The sequence below is a fragment of the Cyanistes caeruleus genome, chromosome 28 (genome assembly GCF_971803275.1).
Source record: "Cyanistes caeruleus chromosome 28, bCyaCae1.hap1.1, whole genome shotgun sequence".
NCBI classification, from domain to species: Eukaryota; Metazoa; Chordata; class Aves; order Passeriformes; family Paridae; genus Cyanistes; species Cyanistes caeruleus.
Window position 1 is genome coordinate 376,225 of NC_141728.1, and position 21,173 is coordinate 397,397.

The 21,173-nt window shown below is 50.1% G+C and overlaps 1 protein-coding gene across 1 annotated transcript; it reads left to right on the top strand.

Annotated features, from left to right (window-relative positions):
• Positions 1-320: 320 nt before the first annotated feature.
• TMEM145 (transmembrane protein 145) lies at positions 321-19,224 on the top strand. The gene is made up of 15 exons (XM_086864855.1): positions 321-494; positions 2,311-2,385; positions 2,499-2,576; positions 3,155-3,241; positions 4,231-4,332; positions 4,794-4,878; positions 5,372-5,443; positions 5,833-5,901; positions 6,300-6,380; positions 7,319-7,397; positions 8,243-8,336; positions 12,127-12,299; positions 13,344-13,464; positions 14,859-15,101; positions 19,011-19,224. The coding sequence occupies exons 1-15, from the start codon at positions 321-323 to the stop codon at positions 19,173-19,175; spliced, it is 1,698 nt and encodes a 565-aa protein (XP_086720981.1). The 3' UTR covers positions 19,176-19,224.
• The last annotated feature ends 1,949 nt before the right edge of the window (positions 19,225-21,173 follow it).

The window sequence follows — 21,173 nt, forward strand, 5'->3', positions numbered from 1 at the left end:
AAATCCCCAAAAATCCCCCCAAAATCCCCAAAAAATCCCCAAAATCCCCAAAATCCCCCAAAATTCCCCAAAAAAATCCCCCCAAACCCCCCCCCAAACTTTGGCCCCGCCCCTTCTGGGCGTGGCTTGTGGCGCAGCGGGCGCGGTCTCCCCCTCAATGGGCGTGGCTTATCGCGCAGTGGGCGTGGCTTTTGGCGCAGCGGGCGCGGTCTCCCCCTCAATGGGCGTGGCTTATTGCGCAGTGGGCGTGGCCTGTGGCGCAGTGGGCGTGGCCTCGGCGCGCTGGCCGCTGGTTTTTAAGGGGGGGGGAGGGGGGGGCGATGCGGCTGCGGCCGGGGGGGGTCCCGGGGGTCCCGGGGGGGGGCCCGGGGGTGGCGGGGGGGATTTGGGGGGGGTCCCGGGGGGCTCCCCCGGCTCTGCTGCCGCTGCTGCTGCTGCTGCTGCCCGCGGGGGCCGCCCCCAAATACGTGAGGGGCCGCATCAGCACCAAGGAGGTTCGGAATTGGGGCGGGGGGCTTCGGAATTGGGGCGGGGGGCTTCGGGGTTGGGATTTGGGGGGGTTTTGGGGGGGTTTGGGGGGCGTTGTTTGGGGCTGGGGGCTCCGGGGTGGGTCTGGGGTCTCCATTCTGGGTCTGGGGGCTTCGGAATTGGGTCTGGGGGCTTCGGAATTGGGTCTGGGGGCTTCGGAATTGGGGCGGGGGGCTTCGGGGTGGGGCAGGGGGGGTTTTGGGGGGGTTTTGGGGGGGGTTGGGGGGCGTTGTTTGGGGCTGGGGGCTCCGGGGTGGGGCTGGGGGATTCGGATTTGGGTCTGGGGGCTTCGGAATTGGGGCGGGGGGCTTCGGGGTGGGGCTGGGGGGGATTTGGGGGGGTTTCGGGGGGTTTTGGGGGGCGTTGTTTGGGGCTGGGGGCTTCGGGTTTGGGGCTGGAAGCCTCAGGGTGGGTCTGGGGTCTCCATTTTGGGTCTGGGGGCTTCGGAATTGGGGCTGGGGGCTTCGGAATTGGGGCGGGGGGCTTCGGGGTGGGGCTGGGGGGGGGTTTGGGGGGCGTTGTTTGGGGCTGGGGGCTCCGGGGTGGGGCTGGGGGCTTCGGATTTGGGGCGGGGGGCTTTGATTTTGGCTCTGGGGTCCCCAATTTTGGGTCTGGGGTCTCGATTTTGGCTCTGGGGTCTCCAATTTGGGTCTGGGGTCTCCATTTTGGTCTGGGGTCTCCGGGGGGATTTTGGGGGGGATTTGGGCGGTTCCTTGTGGAGATTTTTGGCTCTGGGATCTCCAATTTGGGTCTGGGGTCCCCAATTTTGGGTCTGGGGTCTCCAAATTTTGGGTCTGGGGGGGTCTCGATTTTGGGTCTGGGGTCTCCGATTTGGGTCTGGGGTCTCCAGTGTTGGGTCTGGGGTCTCCAATTTGGGTCTGGGGTCTCCGGGGGGATTTGGGCGGTTCCTTGTGGAGATTTTTGGCTCTGGGGTCCCCAATTTGGGTCTGGGGTCTCCAGTTTGGGTCTGGGTTCTCCAGTTTGGGTCTGGGGTCTCCAATTTGGGTCTGGGGTCTCCGGTTTGGGTCTGGGGTCTCCAATTTGGGTCTGGGGTCTCCAATGTTGGGTCTGGGGTCTCCAAATTTTGGGTCTGGGGTCTCCAGTTTGGGTCTGGGGTCTCCGATTTGGGTCTGGGGTCTCCGGTTTGGGTCTGGGGTCTCGATTTTGGGTCTGGGGGGGTCTCGATTTTGGGTCTGGGGTCTCCAGTTTGGGTCTGGGGTCTCCAAATTTTGGGTCTGGGGTCTCCAGTTTGGGTCTGGGGTCTCCAAATTTTGGGTCTGGGGTCTCCGATTTGGGTCTGGGGTCCCCAATTTTGGGTCTGGGGTCTCGATTTTGTGTCTGGGGTCTCGATTTTGGGTCTGGGGTCTCCGATTTTGGGTCTGGGGTCTCCAGTTTGGGTCTGGGGTCTCCAAATTTTGGGTCTGGGGTCTCCAGTTTGGGTCTGGGGTCTCCGATTTTGGGTCTGGGGTCTCCAAATTTTGGGTCTGGGGTCTCCAGTTTGAGTCTGGGGTCTCCGATTTGGGTCTGGGGTCTCCGATTTGGGTCTGGGGGGGTCTCGATTTTGGGTCTGGGGTCTCCAATTTGGGTCTGGGGTCTCCGGTTTGGGTCTGGGGTCTCCAGTTTGGGTCTGGGGTCTCCAAATTTTGGGTCTGGGGTCTCCGGTTTGGGTCTGGGGTCTCCAATTTGGGTCTGGGTTCTCCAGTTTGGGTCTGGGGTCTCGATTTTGGGTCTGGGGTCTCCAGTTTGGGTCTGGGGTCTCCAATTTGGGTCTGGGGTCTCCAGGACTGGGTGTTCCTCACCCGTTTCTGTTTCCTGTCCGATTTCGGCCGCCTCGATTTCCACTTCCGCTACCCCGAGGTGAGGAGGGGTCGCGGGGGGGATTTGGGGAGGGGTCTCTGGGCTGGGGGAGGGGTCTCGGGGGAAGCCCCCAGCCCCAAATTCCCCCTCCCGCGACCCCTCCCCCAATTCAGGCCAAGTGTTGCCAGAACATTCTGCTCTACTTCGACGACCCCTCCCAATGGCCCGCGGTCTACAGGAGGGGGGGCAAGGTGCGAATTGGGTCTGGGGGCTTCGGGGGGGGGTTTGAATTGGGGCTGGGGGCTTCGGGGGGGGCTCCAATTGGGGCTGGGGGCTTCGGGGAGTTTGAATTGGGGCTGGGGGCTCAGGGGATGGGGGATTTGAGGGGTTTGAATTGGGTCTGGGGGCTTCGAGGGGGCTCCAATTGGGGCTGGGGGCTTCGGGGGGGGCTCCAATTGGGGCTGGGGGCTCCAATTGGGTCTTGGGGCTTCTGGGGGGGCTCCAATTGGGACTGGGGGCTTGGGAGGGGTTGAATTGGGTCTGGGGGCTTCGCGGCTGGGGGATTCGGGGGGCTCGAATTGGGTCTGGGGGCTTCGGGGGGGGCTCCAATTGGGGCTGGGGGCTTTAGGGGAAATTGGGGCTGGGGTCTCTGAATTTGGGGAGGGGTCTCTGAATTTGGGGAGGGGTCTCAGCTCTAAATTTGGGCCTTTTTTGGGGCTTTTTGGGGCATAAAAAATCCGGGTTTTTTTGGGGGAGGGGTCTCAGGGAATTTGGGGAGGGGGTCTCTGAATTTGGGGAGGGGTCTCTGAATTTGGGGAGGGGTCTCCAGGACTGCCTGGCCAAGGAGGCCGTGATCAGACCCGAGAACAACCAGGTGATCAACCTGACCACGCAGTACCCCTGGTCCGGCTGCCAGGTGCGGAATTGGGTCTGGGGGCTTCCCCGCAATTTGGGGAGGGGTCGCAAACCCCAAAAATTTGGGGCTTTTTTTTCGGGCTATTTCCGGGTTTTTTGGGGCATTTTTCGGGCTTTTTGGGGTCTAAAAAATTCGATTTTTTTGGGGGGAGGGGTCTCAGGGAATTTGGGGAGGGGTCTCGGGGGTCCTGGGGATTTGGGGAGGGGTCGCAAACCCCAAAAATTTGGGGCTTTTTTGGGGCTTTTTCGGGGTTTTTTGGGGCTTTTCTCGGTCTTTTTTGGGGCTATTTTCGGGTTTTTGGGGGGCTTTTTCCGGGTTTTTTTGGTTCTAAAAACTCCGGGGTTTTTTGGGGGAGGGGTCTCAAGGAATTTGGGGAGGGGTCTCGGGGGTCTCTGAGGTCTCAGGATATTTTGGGGAGGGGTCTCAGGCCTCCAAATTTGGGGGTTTTGAGGTTTTTTGGGGGCTCTTCTGGGGCTTTTTTCGGGCTATTTTCGGGTTTTTGGGGGCTTTTTTGGGGTTTTTTGAGGTCTGAAAACTCCGGGGTTTTTTGGGGGAGGGGTCTCAAGGAATTTGGGGAGGGGTCTCGGGGGTCTCCGAGGTCTCAGGATATTTTGGGGAGGGGTCTCAGCCCTCCAAATTTGGGGGGGTTGGGGCTTTTTCGGGGTTTTTATTGGGCTATTTTCGGGTATTTTTGGGGCTTTTTTCGGGCTTTTTGGGGTCTAAAAAATTCGGGTTTTTTTGGGGGAGGGGTCTCGGGGAACTTGGGGAGGGGTCTCGGGGTCCTGTGGATTTGGGGAGGGGTCGCAAACCCCAAAATTTGTGGCTTTTTTTGGCTCTTTTGGGGCTTTTTCGGGGGCTTTTTATTGGCTATTTTCGGGTATTTTTGGGCTCTTTTCGGGCTTTTTGGGGTCTAAAAACTCCGGGTTTTTTTGTGGGGGAGGGTCCCGGGGGTCTCAGGGTTGGGATTTTTGGGTCTGGGGTCTCCCCAGGTGCTGCCGGGGGTCTCGGGGAGGATCCTGAGCTGCTCCAGCGGCCGCAGTTTCCGCTCGGTTCGGGAGCGCTGGTGGTACGTGGCCCTCAGCAAGTGCGGGGTGAGTGACCCCAAAACCGCCCCAAATCACCCCAAAATCACCCTGAAACATCCAAAAATCGCCCAAAACCACCCCGAAATACCAAAAAAACACCCCAAAATACCCCAAAAACACCCCGAAATACCCCAAAAAAACCCTAAAAAATCTCCAAAAAAGCCATAAAAAACCTCCAAAAATCCCCCAAAAACGTCCCCAAAAATCCTCAAAAAATCCCGAAAAATCAAAAAAATCCCCAAAAATCCCCAAAATTCCTCAAAACCCAAAAAAACCCCAAAACTCCCAAAAAACAACCAAAAAAAATCACAAAAACCGCCCCGAACCCCTCCCAAAACACCCAAAAAAAACCCAGAAAAAATAAAAAAAAAATCCCCCAAAAATCCCAAAAAATCCCAAAAATCCCAAAAGTTCCCGAAAATTCCCCAAAATCCCAAAAAGCCCCAAATTTTCCCCAATTTCCTCAGGGTGGGGGGCTGGAGCTGGAGTACGAGCTCGTTCTGACCAACGGCGACTCCTTCTGGAGCCGCCACTTCTCGGCCGATGAGTTCGGTACGGGGAGATTTTGGGGGGGATTTGGGGGGGATTTTGGGGATTTTTGGGATTTTTTTGGATTTTGGGGATTTTGGGGATTTTTTGGGATTTTTTTGGGATTTTTGGGGGGGTTTGGGGATTTTTGGAGGGTTTTTTTGGGTGTTTATTTGCATTTTATTTGGGTTTATTTGAGGTTTATTTAGGGATTTTGGGGGGGTTTTGGGGTTTTTGGGGGGTTTTGGGTTTTTTTGGGATTTTGGGGTTTTTTTGGGATTTTTTTTTATGTTTTTTGAGGGGAGTTTTGGGGAGATTTGAGGCTTTTTTTTAGATTTTATTTGAATTTTTTTAGGTTTTATTTGGGAGAATTTTGGGTTTTTTTGGGGTTTTTTGGGTTTTAAAAAATCCGGAATTTTTTTTTTTGCCGCTTCCTTGGATTCTCCCCATTTTGGGGAGGGGTCTCGGGGTCATTTCCCGAAGCCCCCAGACCCAATTCCCCCCCCTCCCCCTGCAGGAATCCTGGAGACCGACATCACCTTCCTCCTCATCTTCACCCTCATCTTCCTCCTCTCCTGCTACTGCGGCTGTGAGCGCCCGCGGAATTTGGGGAGGGGGCTCGGGGAATTTGGGGAGGGGTCGCAGCTCCCAAAATTCGGGATTTTGGGGCTTTTTTGGGGCTTTTTTTGGGCTTTTTTTGGCTTTTGGGGGGCTTTTTTGGGGCTTTTTGGGTATGAAAACTCCGGATTTTTTGGGGAGGGGTCTCAGAGAATTTGGGGAGGGGTCTCGGGGGTCTCGAAGAATTTGGGGAGGGGTCGCAGCTCCCAAAATTCGGGGATTTTGGGGCTTTTTTTGGCTTTTTTGGGGCTTTTTGGGTCTGAAAACTCCGGGTTTTTTTGGGGAGGGGTCTCGGGGAATTTGGGGAGGGGTCTCAGGGAATTTGGGGAGGGGTCTCTGAGCCCCCCGCCCCCTCCCCAGACCGGCTCAAGGGGCGGCAGCTCCTCCACACCACCTACAAGATGTTCATGGCAGCGGCCGGGCTGGAGGGTGAGGAATTGGGTCTGGGGGCTTTGGGGGGGGCTCGAATTGGGTCTGGGGGCTTCGGGGAGGTTTTTTGGGGGGAAATTTGGGTTTTTGGGGATTTTTTGGGGGGTTTTTGGGGGGTTTTTGGGGGGATTTCAGGAGGTTTGGGGTTATTTGGGTCTGGGGGCTTCAGGGGGGAATTTGGGGAGGGGTCTCACCCCCTTTTCCCCCCCTTTTTGCGCCCCCTCCCCAATTTCGGGAGGGTCTCGGGGGGGAATTCGGGGTTTTTTGTGGCGATTTTGGGGGAAATTTGGGGGTTTTTGGGGGGGATTTTGGAGGGGTTTTGGGGTTATTTGGGTCTGGGGGCTTCGGGGGGGAATTTGGGGAGGGGTCTCACCCCCGTTTTTGCGCCCCCTCCCCAGTTTTGAGCCTCCTCCTGAGCTGCGTCTATTGGGGCCAGTACGGCTGGGACGGGGTGGGGCACGGACCCATCAAACTCCTGGGTAGGGCGGGGATTTTGGGGGGAATTTGGGGGGATTCGGGAAAATTTGGGAAAATTTGGGAACGGTCGGGAAAATCCGGAGGAAATCGGGAAAATCTGGGAAAAATTTGGGAATTTCTGGGCAAAATTTGGGGTGGATTTGGGGCGTTAAAAAAGGAGTTTGGGAGGGGTTTCAGAGCGATTTGGGAGGGATTTTTCAAGGCTGGAGAGGGATTTTGGGGAAGTTTTCAGGGGGTTTGGGAAACTCCTGGGAAAATTTGGGAATTTTTGGGAATATCTGGAGGAACTCTGGGAAAAATCTGGGGAAAAATTGGGGGGTTTTGGGCAAAATTTGGGGGGATTTGGGGCGTTAAAAAAGGAGTTTGGGAGGGGTTTCAGAGCGATTTGGGAGGGATTTTTCAAGGCTGGAGAGGGATTTTGGGGAAGTTTTAAGGGGGTTTGGGAAAATCCTGGAAAAATTTGGGAATTTTTGGGAATATCTGGAGGAACTCGGGGAAAAATCTGGGGAAAAATTGGGGGGTTTTGGGCAAAATTTGGGGGGATTTGGGGCGTTAAAAAGGGAGTTTGGGAGGGGTTTCGGAGGGATTTGGGGGGGATTTTTCAAGGCTGGAGAGGGATTTTGGGGAAGTTTTAAGGGGATTTGGGAAACTCCTGGAAAAATTTGGGAATTTTTGGGAATATCTGGAGGAACTCTGGGAAAAATCTGGGAAAAATTTGGGGGTCTTCAGGGCGATTTTGGGGGGGATTTTGGGGGGGTTTTGGAGGGTTTTGAGGAATTTTTTGGGGGTTTTGGGGTGGTTCCGATGGGGATTTGGGGGGATTTTGGGGAGGTTTTACGGGATTTTGGGATTCCGGAGGATTTTGGGAATTTTTTGGGAATATTTTGGGGATGTCTGGGAGGGATTTTGGGGGAGATTTGAGATTCCACGACCCCCCCAGGGAAGCTCCTGTTCTCCATCAGCTTCCTCATCTTCCTCCTGATGCTGATCCTGCTGGGCAAGGGCTTCTCGGTCACCAGGTCAGAGGTCACTCAGGGGTCACTCAGGGGTCACTCAGGGGTCACTCAGGGTCACTCAGGGGTCACTCAGGGGTCACTCAGGGGGCACTCAGGGGTCACTCGGGTCACTCAGGGGTCACTCAGGGGACACTCAGGGGTCACTCAGGGGGCACTCAGGGGTCATTGGGGTCACTCAGGGGTCACTCAGGGTCACTCAGGGGTCACTCGGGTCACTCAGGGGTCACTCGGGTCACTCGGGTCACTCAGGGTCACTCAGGGGTCACTCAGGGGTCACTCAGGGTCACTCAGGGGTCACTCAGGGTCACTCAGGGGTCACTCAGGGGGCACTCAGGGGGCACTCGGGTCACTCAGGGGTCACTCAGGGTCACTCGGGTCACTCGGGGTTACTCAGAGGTTACTCAGGGGTTACTCAAGGGTTACTCAGAGGCCAGGGGTTACTCAGAGGTCAGAGGTTACTCAGCGGTCACTCGGGTTACTCAAGGGTTACTCAGAGGTCAGGGGTTACTCAGGGGTTACTCAGAGGTCAGGGGTTACTCAGGGGTTACTCAGGGGTTACTCAGGGGTTACTCGGGGGTTACTCAGGGGTTACTCAGAGGTTACTCAGAGGTCAGGGGTTACTCAGGGGTTACTCAGGGGTTACTCAGAGGTTACTCAGGGGTTACTCAGGGGTTACTCAGGGGTTACTCAAGGGTTACTCAAGGGTTACTCAGAGGTCAGGGGTTACTCAGGGGTTGCTCAGAGGTTACTCAGAGGTTACTCAGAGGTCAGAGGTTACTCAGAGGTTACTCAGGGGTTACTCAGAGGTTACTCAGGGGTTACTCAGAGGTTACTCCGCGCTCCCCCAGGGGCCGCATCAGCCCGGGGGGCTCGGTCCGTCTGTCCGTCTACATGACGCTCTACAGCATCGCCCACATCGCCCTGCTCACCTACGAGGCTCAGGTGGGGCCAAAATTCCCCAAATTCCCAAAATTCCCAAAATTCCCCAAATTCCCCAAATTCCCCGAATTCCCCAAAATCCCCAAAATCCCCAAAATCCAAAAATTCCCCCCAAAAAATCCAAAAATTCCGTTAAAAATCGACATTTTTTACCTTCAAAATCTCATTTTTTCCATTAAAAAATGCCCCAAAATTCCCCAGAATTCCCCAAAATTCCCAAAATTCCCGAAATTCCCCAAATCCCAAAATTCCCGAATTCCCCGATCCCCAAAATCCCCAAAATCCAAAAATTCCCCCAAAAAATCCAAAAATTCCGTTAAAAATCGACATTTTTTACCTTCAAAATCTCATTTTTTCCATTAAAAAAGGTCCCAAAATTCCCCAAAATTCCCAAATTTCCCCCCAAAATTCCCCAAATTCCCCAAATCCCAAATTCCCAAAATTCCCCGATCCCCAAAATCCCCAAAATCCAAAAATTCCCCCCAAAAAATCCAAAAATTCCGTCAAAAAATCCAAAAATTCCGTCAAAAATCGACGTTTTTTTCCTTCAAAATCTCATTATTTCCATTAAAAAAGGTCCCAAAATTCCCCAAAATTCCCCAAATCCCAAAATTTCCCAATCCCCAAAATCCCCAAAAATCCAAAAATTCCCCCAAAAAATCCAAAAATTCCGTCAAAAATCGACGTTTTTTACCTTCAAAATCTCATTTTTTCCATTAAAAAATGCCCCAAAATTCCCCAAAATTCCCAAATTTTCCCCCCAAAATTCCCAAATTTATCCCAAAATTCACCTGGATCCCCGGAGGGAATCTTGGGAATATTTTGGGAATTTTTTGGGAATTTTTGGGGAATTTTTTTGGAATTTTTGGAGGGATTTTTTTGGGGATATTTTGGGGATATTTTGGGATAATTTTGGGAATTTTTTGGGAATATTTTGGGAATTTTTTGGGATAATTTTGGGGATTTTTTGGGAATTTTCGGGAATATTTTTGGGTTATTTTGTGGGAATTTTGGGAATTTTTTGGGAATTTTTTGGGAATTTTAGGGAATTTTTTGGGAATTTTTTGGGATAATTTTGGGAATATTTTGGGAATATTTTGAGGGAATTTTGGGAATATTTTGGGAATTTTTGGGGGCAATTTTGGGGTTATTTTGGGGCCATTTCTCACCATATTTCAGGAATATTTTGGGTCTATTTTGTCCATTTTTGGCACCGTTTCCCCGCTGATTTTGGGGTGATTTTGCCCATTTTTGGCACCGTTTCCCCTCTGATTTTGGGCTGATTTTGCCCATTTTTGGCACCGTTTCCCCGCTGATTTTGGGCTGATTTTGCCCATTTTTGGCACCGTTTCCCCGCTGATTTTGGGCTGATTTTGCCCATTTTTGGCACCGTTTCCCCGCTGATTTTGGGCTTTTTTGGGTTATTTTGGGCTGATTTTGGGGTTATTTTGGGGCCATTTCTCACCATATTTCAGGAATATTTTGGGTCTATTTTGTCCATTTTTGGCACCGTTTCCCCTCTGATTTTGGGTCTATTTTGCCCATTTTTGGCACCGTTTCCCCTCTGATTTTGGGGATATTTTGTCCATTTTTGGCACCGTTTCCCCTCTGATTTTGGGGATATTTTGTCCATTTTTGGCACCGTTTCCCCTCTGATTTTGGGGATATTTTGGGTTATTTTTCAGGAATATTTTGACCCATTTTTGTCCATTTTTGGCACCGTTTCCCCACTGATTTTGGGTTATTTTTGGGTTATTTTGGGCTGATTTTGGGGTTATTTTGGCACCATTTCTCTCCATATTTCAGGAATATTTTGCCCATTTTTGGCACCGTTTCCCCGCTGATTTTGGGGATATTTTGCCCATTTTTGGCACCGTTTCCCCTCTGATTTTGGGTCATTTTTGTCCATTTTTGGCACCGTTTCCCCTCTGATTTTGGGCTTTTTTGGTTTATTTTGGGCTGATTTTGGGGTTATTTTGGGGCCATTTCTCACCATATTTCAGGAATATTTTGGGTCTATTTTGCCCATTTTTGGCACCGTTTCCCCTCTGATTTTGGGTTTATTTTGCCCATTTTTGGCACCGTTTCCCCTCTGATTTTGGGGATATTTTGGCCATTTTTGGCACCGTTTCCCCGCTGATTTTGGGGTGATTTTGCCCATTTTTGGCACCGTTTCCCCGCTGATTTTGGGCTTTTTTGGGTTATTTTGGGCTGATTTTGGGGTTATTTTGGGGCCATTTCTCACCATATTTCAGGAATATTTTGGGTCTATTTTGTCCATTTTTGGCACCGTTTCCCCTCTGATTTTGGGCTGATTTTGCCCATTTTTGGCACCGTTTCTCCTCTGATTTTGGGGATATTTTGCTCATTTTTGGCACCGTTTCCCCTCTGATTTTGGGGATATTTTGCCCATTTTTGGCACCGTTTCCCCTCTGATTTTGGGCTGATTTTGTCCATTTTTGGCACCGTTTCCCCTCTGATTTTGGGGTGATTTTGCCCATTTTTGGCACCGTTTCCCCGCTGATTTTGGGGTGATTTTGGGCAGTTTTGGCACCTTTTCCCCGCTGATTTTGGGGATATTTTGGGTTATTTTTCAGGAATATTTTGACCCATTTTTGTCCATTTTTGGCAACGTTTCCCCTCTGATTTTGGGGACATTTTGGGCAGTTTTGGCACCGTTTCCCCTCTGGTTTTGGGTCATTTTTGTCCATTTTTGGCACCGTTTCCCCTCTGATTTTGGGGTGATTTTGCCCATTTTTGGCACCGTTTCCCCGCTGATTTTGGGGATATTTTGTCCATTTTTGGCACCGTTTCCCCTCTGATTTTGGGTCTATTTTGTCCATTTTTGGCACCGTTTCCCCTCTGATTTTGGGGACATTTTGGCCATTTTTGGCACCGTTTCCCCTCTGATTTTGGGGATATTTTGGGCAGTTTTGGCACCGTTTCCCCGCTGATTTTGGGGTGATTTTGCCCATTTTTGGCACCGTTTCCCCTCTGATTTTGGGGATATTTTGGGTTATTTTTCAGGAATATTTTGACCCATGTTTGTCCATTTTTGGCACCGTTTCCCCTCTGATTTTGGGGTGATTTTGCCCATTTTTGGCACCGTTTCCCCTCTGATTTTGGGGATATTTTGCCCATTTTTGGCACCGTTTCCCTGCTGATTTTGGGGTGATTTTGCCCATTTTTGGCACTGTTTCCCCGCTGATTTTGGGCTGATTTTGGGGCCATTTCTCACCATATTTCAGGAATATTTTGGGTCTATTTTGGGCATTTTTGGCACCGTTTCCCCTCTGATTTTGGGTTTATTTTGCCCATTTTTGGCACCGTTTCCCCTCTGATTTTGGGTTTATTTTGCCCATTTTTGGCACCGTTTCCCCTCTGATTTTGGGCTGATTTTGCCCATTTTTGGCACCGTTTCCCCGCTGATTTTGGGGATATTTTGGGCAGTTTTGGCACCGTTTCCCCGCTGATTTTGGGGACATTTTGCCCATTTTTGGCACCGTTTCCCCGCTGATTTTGGGGTGATTTTGGGTTATTTTTCAGGAATAGTTTGACCCATTTTTGCCCATTTTTGGCACCGTTTCCCCGCTGATTTTGGGGTGATTTTGCCCATTTTTGGCACTGTTTCCCCACTGATGTTGGGCTGATTTTGGGGCCATTTCTCACCATATTTCAGGAATATTTTGGGTCTATTTTGCCCATTTTTGGCACCGTTTCCCCGCTGATTTTGGGCTGATTTTGCCCATTTTTGGCACCGTTTCCCCGCTGATTTTGGCTCGTTTCTGGGCAGTTTTTCGACCCCGGGCAGGTGCTGTACACCTACGAGTCGCCGGCGGGGTACGGGCTGATCGCGCTGCAGTTCGGAGCCTTCGTTTGGTTCTGCGCCGCCGTGGGCGCCACCCTGAGCGCGGTGCCGGAGCGACGCCAGTTCTACCTGCCCTTCCTGGGGGCTTATGCGTTCTGGTGAGCCAAAAAACACACCTGGGGACACCTGGGGACACCTGGGGACACCTGGGGACACCTGGGGACACCTGGGATACACCTGAGATACACCTGGGGACACCTGGGGACACCTGGGGACACCTGGGGACACCTGGGATACACCTGGGGACACCTGGGGACACCTGGGGACACCTGGGATACACCTGGGGGGTCACAGACACACCTGGGGCGCCACCCTGAGCGCGGTGCCGGAGCGACGCCAGTTCTACCTGCCCTTCCTGGGGGCTTATGCGTTCTGGTGAGTGCCAAAATCACACCTGGGGACACCTGGGGACACCTGGGGGGTCACAGCCACACCTGGGCACACCTGGGACACACCTGGGGACACCTGGGGGGGTCACAGACACACCTGGGGCGCCACCCTGAGCGCGGTGCCAGAGCGACGCCAGTTCTACCTGCCCTTCCTGGGGGCTTATGCGTTCTGGTGAGCCAAAAAACACACCTGAGATACACCTGGGGACACCTGGGGACACCTGGGGACACCTGGGGACACCTGGGACACACCTGGGGACACCTGGACACACCTGGGGACACCTGGGGGGGTCACAGCCACACCTGGGGTGCCACCCTGAGCGCGGTGCCGGAGAGACGCCAGTTCTACCTGCCCTTCCTGGGGGCTTATGCCTTCTGGTGAGCCAAAAAACACACCTGGACACACCTGGGCGCACCTGGGGTACACCTGGGGACACCTGGGGACACCTGGAGGGGATAAAACCACACCTGGGGACACCTGGACACACCTGGGGACACCTGGGGACACCTGGGGGTGTTTTGGGGTCTCACCTGAGGGATTTTGGGGGGGTCTCACCTGGGGTTTTTTTGGGGTCTCTCCCCGCAGGTTTTTGGGGGGATTTTGGGGATTTTTTGGGGGGGGTCTCACCTTTAATTTTGGGATTTTTTGGGGGGGATTTTGGGGGGATTTTGGGGGGATTTTGGGGGGATTTTGAGGGGATTTTGGGGGGTCTCACCTGTGAATTTTGGGATTTTTTTGGGGTCTCCCCTCAGGTTTTTGGCCGTCCCGGTTTCGGCTCTCGTGGCCAATTTTGGGATCCCGAAATGGGCTCGGGAGAAAATCATCAACGGGATCCAGCTGGGAACTCACCTGTACGCCCACGGCGTCTTCCTGGTGCGTGCAGACCCCTCCCCAAATTCACCCCAACCCCCCCAAAAAACACCCCAAAAAAATCCACCCCAAAATCCCCAAAATCCGCCCCAAAATCGCCTCCCAATCCGCCAAAAAACCCCAAAATCAGCCTGAAAATGATGATTTTTTCCATGAAAAAATCCCATTTTCTCCCCCAAAACCTCATTTTTTTCCCTAAAAATCCCATTTTTGCCTTAAAAATCCCGTTTTTCCAAAAAAAATCCCATTTTTTTCCATAAAAATCCCAATTTCCCCACAAAAATCCCATTTTTTCCCCCAAAAATCCCATTTTTTTCCCTTAAAATCCCATTTTTATCCCTAAAAATCCCATTTTTTCCCCAAAAATCCCAATTTCACCCCCAAAAATCCCAATTTTTTTCCCTAAAATTCCCAAATTTTCCCCAAAAATCCCAATTTTTCTCCATGAACCTCAAATTTTCTCCTAAAAATCCCAAATTTCCTCTTAAAAATCCCATTTTTTCCCCTAAAAATCCCAAATTTTCCCCAAAATTCCCAAATTTTCCCCCAAAATTCCCAAATTTTCCCCAAAAATCCCAATTTTTCTCCATAAACCTCAAATTTTCTCCTAAAAATCCCATTTTTCCCCCAAAATTCCCAAATTTTCTCCTAAAATTCCCAAATTTTCCCCTAAAAATCCCAAATTTCCTCCTAAAATCCCATTTTTCCCCTAAAATTCCCAAATTTTCTCCAAAAATCCCAAATTTTCCCCCAAAATTCCCAAATTTTCTCCTAAAATTCCCAAATTCTCCCTTAAATATCCCAAATTTTCCCCTAAAAATCCCAAATTTTCCCTTAAAAATCCCATTTTTTCCCCCAAAAATCCCAAATTTTCCCCTAAAAATCCCAAATTTTCCCCAAAATTCCCATTTTTTCCCCCAAAATCCCATTTTTTTCCCCTAAAATTCCCAAATTTTCTCCTAAAATTCCCAAATTTTCCCCTAAAATTCCCAAATTTTCCCCCAAAAATCCCAAATTTTCTCCAAAAATCCCATTTTTTCCCCCAAAATTCCCAAATTTTCCCCAAAAAACCCAAATTTTCCCCTAAAAATCCCGTTTTTTCTCCTAAAATTCCCAAATTTTCCCCAAAATTCCCAAATTTCCCCTAAAATTCCCAAATTTTCCCCCAAAAATCCCAAATTTTCCCTTAAAATTCTCAAATTTTCCCCTAAAAATCCCAAATTTTCCCTTAAAAATCCCATTTTTTCCCCCTAAAAATCCCAAATTTTCCCCCAAAATTCCCATTTTTTCCCCTAAAATTCCCATTTTTTCCCCCAAAATTCCCAAATTTTCCCCCAAAATTCCCAAATTTCCCCAAAATTCCCAAATTTCCCCCCAAAATTCCCATTTTCCCCCAGGTCCTGACCCGCCCCTCGGCCGCCAACAAGAATTTCCCTTTCCACGTCCGCACCTCCCAAATCGCTTCCCTGCCCCCGGGGGGTGGGGGAGGGGCGGGGGGCGGGGCCTCGCCTGCCCCGCCCCGGAAGTTCCCCGGCCCCTCCCCCAGCGCTGGGCGGGGCTACGGGAACGTCACCTTCATCAGCGACAGCGTCCCCAACTTCACCGAGCTCTTCTCCATCCCCGGCCCGGGGGGCTCGGCGGTGAGACCCCCGCCCCAAATCGGGGGGAAACCGGGGGGGGAAAATTGGGGAAAAAATGGGAGAAAATTTGGGAATTTCTGGGGGAAAAAATGGGGGAAAAACGGGGAAAAATTGGGGGAAAAATGGGGAAAAAATGGGGATGAAAGGGTTAAAAATGGGGAAAAAATGGGGAGAAAATGGGGAAAAAATGGGGAAAAAATAGGGGAAAAATGGGGAAAAAATTGGGGAAAATGGCGAAAAAATGGGGATGAAAGGGTTAAAAATGGGGAAAAAATGGGGGAAAAATGGGGAAAAAATGGGGGAAAAATGGGAAAAAATTAGAGGGAACATGGGGAAGAAAGGGTTAAAAATGGGGGAAAAATGGGAAAAAATTAGAGGGAAAATGGGAAAAAAATGGGGAAAAAATGGGAATTTCTGGGAAAAAAAATGGGGGAAAAATGGGAAGAAAATGGGGAAGAAAGGGTTAAAAATGGGGAAAAAATGGGGAAAAAATGGGGGAAAATTGGAGAAAAAATTGGGGGGAAATTGGGGAAAAATGGGGAAAATTGGGGAAAATTGGGGAAAAAATTGGGGGAAAATTGGGGAAAAATGGGGGAAAATAGGGAAGAAAGGGTTAAAAATGGGGGGAATTTATTGGGGGTTTGGGGCTCTTCTCCATCCCCGCCCCGGGGGGCTCGGCGGTGAGACCCCCGCCCCAAATCGGGGGGAAACGGAGGGGGAAATGGGGAAAAAATGGGGGAAAAAATGGGAATTTCTGGGAAAAAAATTGGGGGAAAAATGGGGGGAAAATGGGGAAGAAAGGGTTAAAAATGGGGAAAAAATGGGGGAAAAATGGGGAAAAAATGGGGAAAAAGTGGAGAAAAAATGGGGAAAAAATGGGGATGAAAGGGTTAAAAGTGGGGAAAAAATGGGGAAAAAATGGGGAAGAAAGGGTTAAAAATGGGGGAAAATGGGGAAGAAAGGGTTAAAAATGGGGGGAATTTATTGGGGTTTGGGGCTCTTCTCCATCCCCGGCCCGGGGGGCTCGGCGGTGAGACCCCCGCCCCAAATCGGGGGGAAACGGAGGGGGAAAATTGGGGAAAAAATTGAGAATTTATGGGGAAAAAATTGGGGGAAAAATGGGGGGAAAATGGGGAAGAAAGGGTTAAAAATGGGAAAAAATTGGGAATTTCTGGGGAAAAAATTGGGGGAAAAAATGGGAATTTCTGGGGAAAAAAATGGGGAAAAATTGGGGGCAAAATGGGGAAAAAATTGGGAATTTATGGGGAAAAAATTGGGGGAAAATTGGGGGGAAAATGGGGAAGAAAGGGTTAAAAATGGGGAAAAATTGGGGAAAAAATTGGGGAAAAAATGGGGAAGAAAGGGTTAAAAATGGGGAAAAAATGGGGGAAAAATGGGGGGAAAATGGGAAAGAAAGGGTTAAAAATGGGGGAAAAATTGGGGGTTAAAAATGGAGGAAAAAATGGGGATGAAAGGGTTAAAAATGGGGGAAAAATGGGGAAAAAATGGGGGAAAATGGGGAAGAAAGGGTTAAAAATGGGGGGAATTTATTGGGGGTTTGGGGCTCTTCTCCATCCCCGGCCCGGGGGGCTCGGCGGTGAGACCCCCGCCCCAAATCGGGGGGAAACCGGGGGAAAATGGGGAAAAAATTGGGGGAAAAAATGGGAATTTCTGGGGAAAAAAATGGGAATTTCTGGGGAAAAATTGGGGAAAAAATGGGGAAGGAAGGGTTAAAAATGGGGAAAAAAAGGGGGGGAAAGTGGGGATGAAAGGGTTAAAAATGGGGAAAATCGGGGGGAAAATTGGGGGAAAAATGGGAAAAATTGGGAATTTCTGGGGAAAAAAATGGGGGAAAATGGGGAAAAATTAGAGGGAAAATGGGGAAAAAATGGGAATTTCTGGGAAAAAAATTGGGGGAAAATTGGGGAAAAAATGGGGGAAAAAATGGGGAAGGAAGGGTTAAAAATGGGGAAAAAATGGGGAAAATCGGGGGGAAAATTGGGGGGAAAAATGGGAAAAATTGGGAATTTCTGGGGAAAAAAATGGGGGAAAAATGGGGGGAAAATGGGGAAGAAAGGGTTAAAAATGGGGGGAAAATGGGGAAAAAATGGGAAAGAAAGGGTTAAAAATGGGGGGAAAATTGGGGAAAAAAATGGGAATTTCTGGGAAAAAAATTGGGGAAAAAATGGGAATTTCTGGGGAAAAAAATGGGGGAAAATTGGGGGGAAAAGGGGAAAGAAAGGGTTAAAAATGGGGAAAAAATGGGAAAGAAAGGGTTAAAAATGGAGAAAAAAAGAGGGGGAAAATGGGGAAGAAAGGGTTAAAAATGGGGGGAATTTATTGGGGGTTTGGGGCTCTTCTCCATCCCCGGCCCGGGGGGCTCGGCGGTGAGACCCCCGCCCCAAATCGGGGGGAAACCGGGGGGGGAAATGGGGAAAAATGGGGGAAAAAATGGGGGAAAAATGGGAATTTATGGGAAAAAAATTGGGGGAAAAAATGGGAATTTCTGGGGAAAAAATTAGAGGGAAAATGGGGAAAAAATGGGGGAAAAATGGGGATGAAAGGGTTAAAAATGGGGAAAAAATGGGGGAAAAATGGGGAAAAATGTGATGAAAGGGGGGAAAAATGGGGAAAAAATGGAGAAAAAATGGGGAAAAAAATGGGGATAAAAGGGTTAAAAATGGGAAAAAAATGGGGAAAAAATGGGAATTTCTGGGGAAAAAATTGGGGGAAAAACGGGGAAAAAATGGGGAAAAAATGGGGAAGAAAGGGTTAAAAATGGGGAAAAAATGGGGAAAAAATGGGGGAAAAAATGGGAATTTCTGGGAAAAAAATTGGGGGAAAAATGGGGGGAAAATGGGGAAGAAAGGGTTAAAAATGGGAAAAAAATGGGAATTTCTGGGGAAAAAATTGGGGGAAAAAATGGGAATTTCTGGGGAAAAAAATGGGGAAAAATTGGGGGCAAAATGGGGAAAAAATTGGGAATTTATGGGGAAAAAATTGGGGGAAAAACAGGGAAAAAATGGGGGAAAAAATGGGGATGAAAGGGTTAAAAATGGGGAAAAATTGGGGAAAAAATGGGGACAAAATGGGGAAGAAAGGGTTAAAAATGGGGGGAATTTATTGGGGTTTGGGGCTCTTCTCCATCCCCGGCCCGGGGGGCTCGGCGGTGAGACCCCCGCCCCAAATCGGGGGGAAACGGAGGGGGAAAATGGGGAAAAAATGGGAATTTCTGGGGAAAAAATTGGGGGAAAATGGGGGGAAAATGGGGAAAAAATGGGGGAAAAACGGGGAAAAAATGGGGAAAAAACGGGGAAAAAATGGGGGAAAAAATGGGAATGAAAGGGTTAAAAATGGGGAAAAAATGGGGGAAAAATGGGGAAAAAATGGGGAAAAAAATGGGGATGAAAGGGTTAAAAGTGGGGAATAAATGGGGAAAAAATGGGGAAGAAAGGGTTAAAAATGGGGAAAAAAGGGGGGAGGAAATGGGGATGAAAGGGTTAAAAATGGGGAAAAAATGGGGAAGAAATGGGGAAAAAATGGGAATTTCTGGGGAAAAAATTGGGGGAAAAACGGGGAAAAAATGGGGAAAAAATGGGGAAAATTGGGGGAAAATGGGGAAAAAATGGGAAAAAATGGGAAAAAAATGGGGAAAAAATGGGGAAAAATGGGAAAAATGGGGAAAAAATGGGGAAAAATGGGAAAAAATGGGAAAAAAATGGGGAAAAAATGGGGGAAATTGGGGGAAAATGGGAAAAATGGGGAAAAAATGGGGAAAAATGGGAAAAAATGGGAAAAATGGGGAAAAATGGGAAAAAATGGGGAAAAATGGGAAATATTCCCAAATTGGGGGAGGGGGATCCCCCCAATCCCCCCCCCCCCCAAAATCCGCCCCTCCCCCCCCTCCAGGTGAGGCCGCAGGTGGAGGAGACCCCGGTGGGGGGAGGGGGAGGGGTCTGGGGTCCCCCCGCCCCTCCCCCACCCAAAGGGGGGGTGCAGCTGCAGCCGCCCCTCCCCCACGGGGGGGGCCCCGAATATTTCAGCGTCCACTCGGGGGGGGGGCGGCTGCTGTGACCCCGAAAGGGACCCCGAGACCCCCGAAATTGACCCCAAAAGGGACCCCGAGACCCCCGAAATCTGCCTCAAAAAATGACCCCGAGACCCCCGAAATTGACCCCAAAATCCGACCTCGAGACCCCCAAAATTGACCCCAAAATTGACCCAAAATTGACCCCAAAATCCGACCCCGAGACCCCCAAAATCGACCCAAAATTGACCCAAAATTGGCGCCAAAATGGACCCTGAGACCCCCAAAAATTGACCCCAAAATTGGGTCTGGAGACCCCCAAAATTGATCCCAAATTGACCTCAAAATCTGACTTTAAGACCCCCAAAATTGACCCCAAATTCCAACCTCGAGACCCCCAAAATTGACCCCAAATTCCAAGCCAGAGACCCCCAAAATCGACCCCAAAATTGGGTCTGGAGACCCCCAAAATTCACCCCAAAATTGACCCAGAATTGACGCCAAAAATTGACCCAGAGACCCCCAAAATTGACCCCAAAATTGGCCCCAAAATCCGACTTCAAGACCCCCAAAATCGACCCCAAATTCAGCCCCAAATGGGACCCAGAGACCCCCAAAATTGACCCCGAGACCCCCAAAATTGACCCCAAAATTGGGTCTGGAGACCCCCAAAATCGACCCCAAATTGACCTCAAGACCCCCAAAATTGACCCCAAAATCCGACCCCGAGACCCCCAAAATTGACCCCAAAATCCGACCCCAATACACCCAAAATCAACCCAAAATTGACCCAAAATTGGCGCCAAAATGGACCCAGAGACCCCCAAAATTGACCCCAAAATTGGGTCTGGAGACCCCCAAAATTGACCCCAAAATTGACCCAGAATTGACCCCAAAAATTGACCCCGAGACCCCCAAAATTGACCCCAAAATCCAACCTCGAGACCCCCAAAATTCACCCCAAATTCCGACCCCGAGACCCCCAAAATTGACCCCAAAATTGGGTCTTGAGACCCCCAAAATTGACCCCAAATTGACCCCAAAAATTGACCCCGAGACCCCCAAAATTGACCCCAAAATTGACCCCAAAATCCAACCTTGAGACCCCCAAAATTGACCCCAAATTCAGCCCCAAATGGGACCTGGAGACCCCCAAAATTGACCCCAAAATTGGGTCTGGAGACCCCCAAAATTGACCCCAAAATCCGACCCCGAGACCCCCAAAATCGACCCAAAATTGACCCAAAATTGGCCCCAAAATGGACCCAGAGACCCCCAAAATCGACCCAAAATTGACCCCAAAATCCAACCTTGAGACCCCCAAAATTGACCCCAAATTCAGCCCCAAATGGGAACTGGAGACCCCCAAAATTGACCCCAAAATTGGGTCTGGAGACCCCCAAAATTGACCCCAAATTGACCCCAAAATCCGACTTTAAGACCCCCAAAATTGACCCCAAAAGGGACCCCGAGACCCCCAAAATCGACCCAAAATTGACCCAAAATTGGCGCCAAAATGGACCCTGAGACCCCCAAAAATTGACCCCAAAATTGGGTCTGGAGACCCCCAAAATTGACCCCAAATTCCGACCCAGAGACCCCCAAAATTGACCCCTAATGGGACCCCAAGGTCCCCAAAATTGACCCCAAAATTGACCCCAAAATTGACCCCAAAATCCGACTTTAAGACCCCCAAAACCGACCTCAAAATCCGACCCCGAGACCCCCAAAATTGACCCCAAAATTGGACCCGAGACCCCCAAAATTGACCCCAAAATTGGGTTTGGAGACCCCCAAAATTGACCCCAAATTGACCTCAAGACCCCCAAAATTGACCCCAAAATCCGACCCCAAGACCCCCAAAATCTGCCCCAAATTTGGTCTGGAGACCCCCAAAATTGACCCCAAAATTGGGTCTGGAGACCCCCAAAATTGACCCCAAAATTGGGTCTGGAGACCCCAAAATCGACCCCAAAATTGGACCCGAGGACCCCCCGGGGTTTGAGGAATTTTACCAAAATAAAGGAAATTTTTGTGGAATTTTT

What these genes read in the sequence shown, in the direction of transcription:
- TMEM145 (XM_086864855.1), top strand. Translation starts at nt 321, where the DNA reads ATGCGGCTGCGGCCGGGGGGGGTCCCGGGGGTCCCGGGGGGGGGCCCG. An exon ending in TGGCCCTCAGCAAGTGCGGG is followed by an intron (nt 4,333 to 4,793) that starts GTGAGTGACCCC and finishes CAATTTCCTCAG; the next exon opens with GGTGGGGGGCTGGAGCTGGA. An exon ending in CCTCTCCTGCTACTGCGGCT is followed by an intron (nt 5,444 to 5,832) that starts GTGAGCGCCCGC and finishes CCCCCTCCCCAG; the next exon opens with ACCGGCTCAAGGGGCGGCAG.